General features: G+C 44.5%; 1 protein-coding gene across 1 annotated transcript in view; it reads left to right on the forward strand.

Moving 5' to 3' along the window:
- The first annotated feature begins 1,261 nt into the window (after nucleotides 1–1,261).
- The window catches only part of flnba (filamin B a), a 96,287-nt gene continuing 85,472 nt past the window's right edge, over nucleotides 1,262–12,076 (forward strand). The window contains 3 exon segments of the mRNA XM_029692756.1: nucleotides 1,262–1,494; nucleotides 1,496–1,534; nucleotides 1,536–1,731. Coding sequence (XP_029548616.1) covers nucleotides 1,438–1,494; nucleotides 1,496–1,534; nucleotides 1,536–1,731 — 292 coding nt within the window. The 5' untranslated portion in view covers nucleotides 1,262–1,437.

A 12,076-nucleotide genomic window follows, 5' to 3' on the forward strand; every position in this document is an offset into this window, starting at 1 on the left:
TTGGTAAAGTAAAGCCTGGGGGATGAAATATTTCTTTTATCTCTATAAACTCTTCAACGATCAACATAAATCTGTCAAAGAGCCATGACATAGCAACATAAATGTAGGTTTGTGAAACAGAGCTGAATTCAACAGCTGTCACTAGCTAGGCTGCAGGCGTGGCACTGTGTCTCTGCAAGAAGTTGTGATGCAATGTAGACCCACCCTGTGTGTGTGTGTGTGTGTGTGTGTGTGTGTGTGTGTGTGTGTGTGTGTGTGTGTGTGTGTTGTTCGACCCACCCTGTGTGTGTGTGTGTGTGTGTGTCGACCCACCCTGTGTGTGTGTGTGTGTAGTGTGTGTGTGTGTGTAGTGTGTGTGTTTTTGTGTAGTGTGTAGTGTGTGTGTGTTGTGTGTGTGTAGTGTGTGTGTGTGTGTGTGTGTGTGTGTGTGTGTGTGTGTGTGTGTGTGTGTGTGTGTGTGTGTTTGTGTGTGTAGTGTGTGTGTGTGTGTAGTGTGTGTGTAGTGTGTGTGTGTGTGTGTGTGTGTGTGTGGTGTGTGTGTGTGTGTGTGTGTGTGTGTGTGTGTGTGTGTGTGTGTGTGTGTGGAACCACCCTGTGAATCACCAGAGATCAGGCATTGATACGTTAACATGGGAAACACCACAGAATCTAAAATAATCCAAACTGTAGTTGCCATAGAGACCCATCTACACTCCGAGGACTGGGGGGATGTGGTTGGTTGATGTGAGGTCAGGACTTGTCCAATCAGGTGTGGTCCTGTCCAGTCAGTGTCATTGATAGAGGACCGCTATGTAGTTGAATGTGATTGCTTTTATTAAATATGTCTATTTTGTTTCTGTTTTATTAATCTGTTTTCACTGTTCTCTTGTAAAATATAATTTTAATCTCAATGTGACTCCCTGTTTAAAATAAAAAATAAAAATATTTATTATACCTCCCTTTAAATCCATGAGGACATTCATAACGATTATGTCCAAAAGTAACATTTGATTAGGATGATTTGTTTGGATATCATGTCAGTGGAACTAATTGGTAATAAATCTGAAAAATTAACACCTTATCAGATACAGAACCTCAAAATGTTCAAATTCCACCCAAACGATGTGAACAGAGGTTTTTATCAGCTGTGGTTAATCTACAAGGAGCAGCCTACACAGCTGAACAGTATGACAGCAGATTATACCTGTCAGAGAGATGACAGGTAATAAAGGAGGGCAGGACCGGAAGAGGAGCCGAACAGTGTCGTCATCGGAAGTAGTTCCAGGGATAAAGAGCAGTGCGCAGGCGTTAGGCCACAGAGCGGTGGAAGAGTCTGGACTGCAGGACGCAGAACAGTCGAAGCGGAGCCAGCGACAGGAACACACATCCTAACACTAAGCTACAACTCTAAACTATCTAACTAAGTCAAACAAAGCGGAAAATAAAAACGGTAACGAGATGCCGGTTACAGAGAAAGACTTGGCAGACGACGCGCCATGGAAGAAAATCCAACAAAAACACTTTTACGCGCTGGTGCAACGAGCATTTAAAGTGTTGTGAACAAGAGGATAGCCGACTTACAGTTGGACCTGAGCGACGGGCTGCGGCTTATCGCCCTGCTGGAGGTACTGAGCCAGAAGAAAATGTACCGAAAGTATCACGCCAGACCGACTTTCCGCCAGATGAAACTGGAGAACGTGTCCGTGGCGCTGGAGTTCTTGGACAGAGAGAGTATCCGACTCGTCTCCATAGGTAAGATACCGTTGGTTTTAATTCATGTCATGTGGTCCTTTCTACCTGATGCCAATACAAGTACTTATTGTTTGGAATGGTAGTCTAGTAACTTCTGTATTGTCCTTTTGTCTCGGTTTGTATAAAATATATTTAGTTGGTCCGAATAGAATTGGTTCGGTAAGTTTTCAGTCGTATGTACTGGATACACATGTTTACACCGTCCAACGAAATGTTTACTTCCATTGTCGAGAAGGAACCTGCAACAAGAAGTAAAGGTCGTGGCTCAGTAGAATAAACCAGTACAATACAGGCAGGAACAATTTACAGTTCAACATTAACGTGTTTCAAATTGTGCAGTATTTACCATTCATAAGTCTGGTTGCAACAGTTCTGGTGTGTGTGTAGCGTGGTTGTATGGGGGGGGGGGGGGGGGGGTGTAGCGTGGTTGTATGGGGTGGTGTGTAGCGTGGTTGTATGGGGGGGGGGTGTGTGTGTAGCGTGGTTGTATGGGGGTGTGTGTAGCATGGGTGTATATGTGTAGCGTGGTTGTCTTTAAGGAATCCCTGGGATAGGATAAAGTAATCCTTCTACCCCCCCCCCCCTTAAAAGATTTAGATGCACTATTGTAAAGTGGTTGTTCCACTGGATATCATAAGGTGAATGCACCAATTTGTAAGTCGCTCTGGATAAGAGCGTCTGCTAAATGACTTAAATGTAAGTGTGTGTGTGTAGCATGGGTGGGTGTGTGCCAAGTTGAGGAGAATCAGTCTAATTGAAATGTTCAATAAGTCGGATGTCCTGCATGGATGGGAGAAGGGTCCGTGACTTCCGGTGCCGTCTTCACCAGGCGCTGGAGGGCCTTGTGATCCTGTACGGAAGGTCGCCTGTTCATATGGCGCTTTTAAGACAACTGGGGACTCGGAAATTTCATGTCAAACCATGACATCTGATCTTCAGGTCGGAGTCGGAATTCCGAGATGGATATCCGTTAAAAATGATATTTTCCCGGTGTGAGGTCGTGTTCCCAGATGTTTTGACCGCGGCATTACGCTCCGTAAACACCGTGACTTATTTCATTAGGGCATCCCTCGTCTTTCCTCACTACTGAACGGACTAGTGTCATGTTTGTAATGCAAGATGGATCAGAGCCTGTCTCTTTTCAGAGAATTTATTTAGATCCATTGCAAAATATTAACTTATCATTCAAGACATGATAAATATGTTTCCACGTGTTTTTAACATGTTACTTTTTCCTCAACTTGGTTCTATAACTTTATAGGAAGTTGTCACTGCAGAGCAGCGAGCTAAAAGCTTGTCTAGGTTAAAGATGCCACTTCAACCTAATCATCATTACCAACACCCATCACAAACTTAAAGGGAGGCGACAGTCATTGTGTATTTAACATTCCTATTAACGTAGGACTCACTAATACAAAAGATTGTAATTGTTAAGAAGTTTCTAGCTATCCCATAAACCCATCACCTAAAACCACACTTTTAATCTTCTGTGGTTTGGTAACTTCCAGTTCTTCGCTGGAATGAAGACGAAGCGATAGTTTGGGGAAAATATCAAAGTATGTAGTGTCCGTCCTGCAATGGAGCCTTGATCCGCCAAAGGGCTGTTAATATTCCACTCTGTTGTGGACGTGTCTGAAACGCAGCGGAACGTGAGAGGGCTGATGGGTAGTGTGAACCAGGCTTTGAGACTGAAGTCCACAGCTGTGCCAAGTGCGCTCAGGTGTGACCTCACCTGGAAAAGGTTTTCGTTTGAGGGCTGGGGAGGATAATGACTAGAGAGCCCCGCAGTGGACGTGTCATAATACCCATAAAACCTAGCCGTCAAAACGGGGAAATGGTTCCAATTAGTTTTTCCACCTTCATTGTTTCCCGTAGGTGATTTTAGAAACATTTAAATAAGGTCTGTGTTTCTTGTAGACTTACCCTGGTGTGACGTTTTGATAACCGTGTAAATCTCTCTAGGACAAAGTCACTCAATATATTCAGCTCGTTTTTAACTGATTCTAAAAATGCTAATTAGCATCAAAGTAGATGTCACGCAAAACTACGAATCCCAGCAAGCTCCTGTACGTCATCTCAGGGATGACTGAATGAATGGGGGGGGGGGCCTGGCAACATGAAGACTTCAAAGCTGAAGATAGTTTGTTATTGGCTTTGGATCTGACAACCATGAGTTAATAATCATGTTAAGACTCGGGCTGCTTAAGTGATGAGTCCCTGTTTTTTTTTTTTTTTTTTAAATGAAAGGTTTGAAGTAAAGATGTGGCTATTCATACCTTGCAGCTGAAGTCATAGATGATGACCACTTAAACAAAACAAAGTTAATTACCGCTGTTTTGAGTACCATTACCACAACCCCGGAAACCATCCGTTAGTCCACACAACGCGTTCTATATACTGTGCTGTCGGCTGTGAGGGGGAATAATACCTGGCGTCTCGTTTTTATAGACGGATGAAAAATCCAGACCGGTGGCTGGCAGCGGTTTTTAGGAGGGCAGTGGACACCAAATGAATCTAGTTGTCTTTTGCAGTGCTCATTTTGTTTCAGGTCAGTGCTAATGTTAGCTGTTAGCTAGCTCGCTTCAGTCTTGCAAAGGATCGCTAGCTAGACGGGTTATTAACTGCTGGTTATTGTTACACGGATGTGCTCGTTAACCTCCATTATTTAATCAGTAGTTACGGGTGCTGCTGGTATAACTCATTTTAGCTAGACTAGCTGTCCTGTCTGCTAGCAAGCGATTACTGATGCTAATAGCTAGCAAGTGGTGTGTGTGTGTGTGTGCCAGACTAGAGACCTCTCCGATGCTCGCACTACATGTAAACCTTGTTTACCACCAAAAAGTAGTGGTAAATAACCATGTAACAGCTTGGGATTTACCTAAAGGTTTCCTTCCAGTGGTAAGCTAGGATTAGTCGTAGGGCAAGCTTTGGAGGTCTCGTCTTGCTCGTACACACAAAAATAAGCCAACATTGCCTTGTTACATTGTAGTTATACACACATCTGTAGTGACCAGGATGTGAGTCAGTCAGACTGTACCAGTCACCACTTCTCTATCTGTAGTCCTGCACGACCAGGATGTGAGTCAGACTATTGAATATTGATTGATTTGAAGAGGAGGAAGGAATGGCAGACCAGCTCACTACTTAACTTAAATCCTAACTGAATGTTGACCTGAGAACTGACCCAGACTTCTGCAGCGCTAGATTCTGTCTCGGGTTCATTAGGGACAAAATGGATGAAAATTGAGTCATTTTCACTATCAGTTGTGTATTTTGAAACTTTTCCTATGGTGCTCCCAAATGAATACAGCCCACCTGCTTTATGACCCATCTCCCATGATGCATGTTGACTTTCACAATCTTTAAAAATCAATGCACCTTGGAAAGCCTGCCACACACAGACACACACACAAATTGTGACATGCTTCGTACACAAGGTGCAGACGAACAAAGTGAAATGCTTTCTGACGGGCCCGTCCCAACAATGGAGGAATAATAATAAGGAATTAATATATAACGATAACTTGGTACTATGTGTAAGGGTATGGTGTAAATGATGTAGATATCAGTGATGGTTGTTTTTTAAGATGAGGATAATTTTATTGTATGAGCTTGGCCTTTTTATTGCTGCATATTAGATGACTGTCATTCAAATTCCGTTCACCCAGCTCAATGTAACATCGATAGGTTTACGCCTAGAATTTAATACTCGAAAGAGGCGTTGTGTCTTTACGACTGTGGATGGACCATGGTAATTCCTTAGTGATGCGGACACCAAGCTACTTAAATTCTCAAACCCGTTCCACTATAGTCCTGTCTGTGGATGGGGAGGGGGGTGTGTGCTCGACCATCTGTTTCTTTAGTCTTGCTGACGTTGAGGGAGAGGTCGTCGTGACACCATACTGACCCCCCCCCCCCCCCCCCCCCAATACTCTCGTTGTCAGTGATCAGGCATATTACTGTCATGTGATCAGTAAACTTGATTATGGTGTTTTGGAGTCGTAGGTGAACAGGGAGTACAGGAGGGGACTGAGCATGCACCCCTGGGGAGCTCCAGTGTTGAGGATCAGCGTGGCGCATGTGGTGTTACCTACCCTTACCACCTGGGGGCGGCCCGTCAGGAAATCCAGGATCCAGTTGCAGAGGGAGGTGTTTAGTCCCAGGATCCTTAGCTTTGTGATGAGCTTTGAGGGCACTATGGTGTTGAACGCTGAGCTGTAGTCAATGAACAGCATTCTCATGTAGGTGTTCCTTTTGTCCAGGTGGGAAACGGCAGTGTGGAGTGCAATAGAGATTGCATCATCTGTTGTTGATATGTGGAGTGGGTCAAGGGTGACTGAGCTTGTGTACGCTGTATAAACCCTTCCTGTCCAGGAGGCTCTACTCTAACAGCAGTAGTCAGTACTATATTAACCCTTCCTGTCCAGGAGGCCCTACTCTAATAGCAGTACTCTATATCCTTCCTGTCCAGGAGGCTCTACTCTAATGGCAGTAGTCAGTACTGTATAAACCCTTCCTGTCCAGGAGGCTCTACTCTAACAGCAGTAGTCAGTACTATATTAACCCTTCCTGTCCAGGAGGCTCTACTCTAATGGCAGTAGTCAGTACTGTATAAACCCTTCTGTCCAGGAGGCTCTACTCTAATAGCAGTAGTCAGTACTGTATAAACCCTTCCTGTCCAGGAGGCTCTACTTCCTGTTGTCCCAGTCGGTAGATTGGCGAGGCTGACTCCAGCCCTGTACTATATAATAGTCTGACCTGGCCTAGCGGAGAACCTCTTCACCACCCTCCCCTGGGAGAAGCCTTGGTGTGTTACAACGCTGACCTTGCTTGAAGGCTGTTGAAAGCGTCCTTACCCCTCGCGCACACACACACAGACATGCACACACACGCTCACACACACTCATCTGCTTCTCGTGAACGGTTACAAAACTTATGAGTCTCTTGAAACAGCGAGGTCATGCTGATGGAATCCTGCTCCATGTTTTACTGTCTCTAGCCACCGCAGGGGGGGGGGCCCTCTAGCCACCGCAGGGGGGGGGCCCTCTAGCCACCGCAGACCACTGGGAGGAGGAGAGGTCTGAGTAGTACTGACATGCGTTTATCTGTGACATGGAGAGTTAATGATGGACTTGCCCATATGGCTCCCTGTATTTTAGACAGATCTTGTGGGAGTGAGACTGTACCCCGTGTCTGAACGGTGACCTGTAGGCAGTGAGGATTCACTCGTTCCTCTGCACTAGGCAAGCAGAACACGGTCCTTCATTTAACTCCTTTCATCTGCCATGTCGCAGCAGCAGAACAGCGTCATTTAACCTCGTTACCTTCTGCCTGTGAAATCAGGAGCAAGCCGTAGGCCAACGAAAACGAACTAGAACAGGGCTTTCCTATTTTAATGGTGTTCATGTAAAGCTGATTTCTCTCTGCTTCAGTTTGGGCTGCCTAGGCCGTGGGAGGTGTTCAGCGTGGGCTGCCTAGGCCGTGGGAGGCGTTCAGCGTGGGCTGCCTAGGCCGTGGGAGGCGTTCAGCGTGGGCTGCCTAGGCCGTGGGAGGCGTTCAGCGTGGGCTGCCTAGGCCGTGGGAGGCGTTCAGCGTGGGCTGCCTAGGCCGTGGGAGGCGTTCAGCGTGGGCTGCCTAGGCCGTGGGAGGCGTTCAGCTTGGAGGCATGTGAAACACACCCCCTCATCAGGGACTGATCCTTCGCCTGAGTTTTTAAAACCTCTTCTGATTGCAGCTGAAATGTGACGGAGTCCCCAACTAAACTCTAAGACCAGTTATAAGGATGAAATATCAACTTCAACTTGGAACAGTTGGCGCTGTACATCGTTTGGATTTCGTCACGCAGCTCGGGGGGGGGGGGGGGGGGGGGAAATATGAGCTGTATTATGCAAATCCATTGGTTGATATCGTGGCACAAGTGACCAATCGAAACTCGCTAGCTTTCCAACCCTTAGTGAATTGGCTGACCATAGCTGTTGATGCGTAGCACTACCTAGCATGCTTGTTAGCACCCACATGAGAGCGACGCAGGAGGATAAAATGGTTCTCCTCTCCCAAAAGTTTAGCTTCCAGTGTCCCCTGCTTAATAACCTCTACGGGCCACGGGGGCAGTATTGAGAATTTTGAAAAAAATATGTGCCCATTTTTAACTGCCTCCTACACCAACTCAGAAGCTAGGATATGCATATTATTACCAGATTTGGATAGAAAACACTCTGAATTTTCTAAAACAGTTTGAATGGTGTCTAAGTATAACAAAACTCATATTGCAGGCAAAAACCTGTGAAAAATAGATTTAAAAAAATGAGACTTTTGTGACTGTACTATTTAGTGTCATTGTTTTACAGATACCACAGTGAGAAAGGATTCAGTTCGCAACTCCTACTGCTTCCACTAGATGTCAACGATCTTTAGAAAGTTGTTTGAAGCATCTGTGATAAATACACACCGAATTAGAATGCTTACAAGTTGACACGTCATCACTTCATTTTTTGCGCCTGCGCATGAATCTGAGAAGTGTCTTTGTCATAATTGTTTATTCTAGACACTTGATAGGTTGTGTGAAAATATTACTGATGTTTACTGATGTTTCACGTTAAAAATGGACCAAAAGATTAATGCTAAACAACGTTTGACATGTTTGAAGAAACGTAAATAGATTATTTACTAGGTTTTCTTTAGCTTTTCGGCGTGACTTTACACTGCCCACCTCATTTTGTGGGAGCCTACTGAACGCTAACTATTTGGACATAAATTATGAACTTTGTCAAAAGAAACCACATTTGTTCTGGACCTGGGATCTCTGGCAGCGCCTTCTGATGGAGATAATCAAAGGTAAGGGGATATTTAGAATGTTATTATCGATATTAGATGATGCTAATGCTAACGGTATAGCTTAGCTTAGCTTATAGCTTATTGTTGTTAGCATAGTACCCAGTTTATAGCAAAATGTGATTTCCCAGTAAAGTTATTTTGAGATCTGGCCATTCGGTAGCAATTACGAGATGATGATATATTTTTCTTTGAATGACAATATTATAATTTACCAATGTTTTCGAATAGTAATTCCGTGATTTGTAATGCTGGATTCACTGGGTGCATTCGAGCCGGAAAAAAATTCTGAATTTCACCGCGACTGTAAATGCTGTTTTTGGATATAAATATGAACTTGATGGAACTAAAAATGCATGTATTGTCTAACATAATGTCCTATGAGTGTCATCTGATGCAGATTGTCAAAGGTAAGTGCATAATTCTAGCTAGTTTTCTGTCTGTTGATGCCCTTCTTTGAATTGGCTAAACATTACACGCAGCTATTGTCAATGTACTCTCCTCACATAACCTAACTTTATGCATTCTCCGTAAAGCCTCTGAAAATCGGACAGCGTGGTTAGATTTAGGAGATATATCTTTCAAATGGAGGAAAATAGTTGATTATTTGAAATGATTACTCTTGCAGTTTTGAATTCCCCGCCATGGTCACATGACAATGAATCCCAATACCGGGATAAGATCCTGCCCCCTGGCCTCAACAGGTTTTAATGGGACAGCCACAGATCAGGCTCCACTTGCCCGGCTGCCATAAATAGTCAGTCTTTCACTTTTACAATGCGGATAACCAGACAGATCAGTTTTAGGTTATGCCTCCTGGAATTCCTTAGTGTTTTCCAAAAAGAAACAAAACCGGATTTTGGCGGCAATGCGCTTTATTTACTTCTCCAGAGTGATTAACTGATAAATACAATTTGTCTCTGCGTGCTTTTTGAAGGAACTAGCGCAATTGCTAACTATCATGCTAGCACATACCCATAGACTTCCATTTAATTGTGCTAACGCTAGTTAGCATTGGCTTGCTAAACTACCTTCGTCTTCCTTCAAAACTGGACACAGACATAAAAAAATGATATCCACAAGTTAATCTGATTCTGGGTCAGTAGATAAAGGGCTGCATTGGCAAAATCCTGAAGTATCCTTTTTAAGGTCCATGCTACAACTAGGTTCTGAAGTTTGACCTGGTTACCGTCAGGAGGGGGAGAAAATGGCCTTCACTCTGGTAGCTGGGGTGCCAGCTGTCATTGGTACCACTACTATGTAGTCTACAGTGACGGTTTGGGTCCTATCCTACGCCTGTATTCCTTCCTAGGCTTTTATGCTGCTCAGAAGAATGACTTGGTCTTAAGAGAGACTTCAGTCTATGACTAATATAAAGCATGATTGAACAAGCAGTGATACTTGGTGTTTCTGTATCACTGCAGGATGACTGTTTGCTTGTTGGGAAATCACAATGTTCTCAATGTGGATATCAATCTTCACTCACTGTCTATGTAGTAGAGGTGGGAATGTTTAAACTGAGTCGATTCCTAACTGAACAACTTTATTTATATTTAATTTATTCTCCGCGTATTAAAATCACAGTGCAGCTATCACAACATATTTTCAGTGTTTATAACCTAACTAGGCGATGGGCTGTAAAGGCCTGGGGATAGTTCATTTCAATCAAACTCTTCCTCTCTGGTTTAACTTTTTAGACCTACTGTGATGAATTGACAAGGGATGCTAGACATTGTGAGATACAGATTACCAAGACAGGCTTTCTACTCTTGCTAAAATCAAGTTCTATTTGTCACGTGCCAAACAGGTGTAGACTTTAAAGTGAAATGTTTACTTACGATCCCTTAACCAACAATGCAGTGTCAAAAAGACAAACTTGCAAAATCAAGGAAATAGGGTAACCGAACAAAATGACGAGGCTATATGCAGAGTAACGGTGCAGGGGAAGGAGACAGTTGGGTATACGTGACTAGGCAATCAGGATGGATAATTGACAGAGTAGCAGCAGTGCGTCTGTTGCGTAAGAGTCAGTGCAGAGAGAAAAGGGAGTCCATGGAAATAGTCTTGTTAGACATCTGATTAACCTTATGACTTGGAGTTTGAAGCCGTTCAGGAGACTTTTGGTCCCAGACTTGGCGCTCCGGTATCTCTTGTCATGTGTTAGCAGAGGAAACAGTATGACTTGGTTGACCGGAGTCTTTGACAATTTTTAGGGTGTTACTCTGACACCGCCCGGTACAGAGGTATTGGATGGCAGGGAGCTACCTTCTGCAGCACCTTGCGGTCGGCTGCCAAGCAGTGGCCATATGATGGCCCACGCCTTGCCTTTTCAGCAGCCCGAGGGGCAAGAGGTGTTGTCGTCTTCACCACTGTGTTGGTGTGTTTGGACCATGAGAGGTCCTTAGTGATGATGCCAGTGTGTTTAGTCTTCGGTCTGTCGAATATCCTCGTCTATTGATCATAGGCCCTGCTTTACTGAAGTGGCGAGACAATGTAAGCCGAGAAATTGCCAAGATACAGCGTCCCATTGCGAGATTTAACTTCTGTTTGCCGACAGCTGTTCCTAGTGTATCGTTCTGACTCGGTCTGGTGGGCAACCTGCCTGTACTGTGCCGTCCCTCGCTAGCTTGCTATGAAAGATGCAAGTGTTAGATTTAGTTTCCGTACTTCCGGGAAGTGTTATTTCCGAAAATGTCTCACACATTCCTAGCGGAATCTAATCTTGACACTCAGAATGGGAGTCCACGTGCAAGAAGTCGTGGAATCAAGTCCGTTTTGGAGTTGGCAAGCAAAGCAGCCAAGTCCTGTATGACAATACTTTTGAAGTTAAATGATGAGGAAATCCATAATTTTCCTAGGTGGAATCGAGGTGCAGTAATGTTGGTGCAATGCTTCACTATCTGAACGGGACGCACCATAAGACCCACAGTTGCTGCCGTTGTGAATTCACAATTCAGCTGTGGAAATCATTCATTTTAAACTAGTTCTTTCTCTTGACGTATATTGTATCCAAGTTAAATCTCGTATAGCTAAATCTGGTACGTTTTACAGTAAGGTTTATTAATATACACCGTCCCAGTAAAAGTACCTTTTTAATAAAGTAAAGGACTGGTAGTTGTGACTGTCTGTCCTGCGGGTCGGTGGACTTGCATAGCATATTCCTCCAGAACACAGACGTTTTTAAAAGATGAGTCTGGTATTTCTTCTTGATGGATGATATGATGGCCCCTGTGCCCCACTCCATACCCTCCCCTTCCTCTCGCTCACCTTCTCTCCACATTGAGGTATGGCATCTCACAACCCGGTGCCGCCCAGACCAGGCCACAATACCCCTCTGTTACAGACGGAGAAAAGGAAACCCGGTGCCTCCTGGACCAGGCCACAATACCCCTCTGTTACAGACGGAGAAAAGGAAACCCGGTGCCTCCTGGACCAGGCCACAATACCCCTCTGTTACAGACGGAGAAAAGGAAACCCGGTGCCTCCTGGACCAGGCCACAATACCCCTCTGTTA

Source organism: Salmo trutta, chromosome 16 (genome assembly GCF_901001165.1).
Source record: "Salmo trutta chromosome 16, fSalTru1.1, whole genome shotgun sequence".
NCBI lineage: Eukaryota > Metazoa > Chordata > Actinopteri > Salmoniformes > Salmonidae > Salmo > Salmo trutta.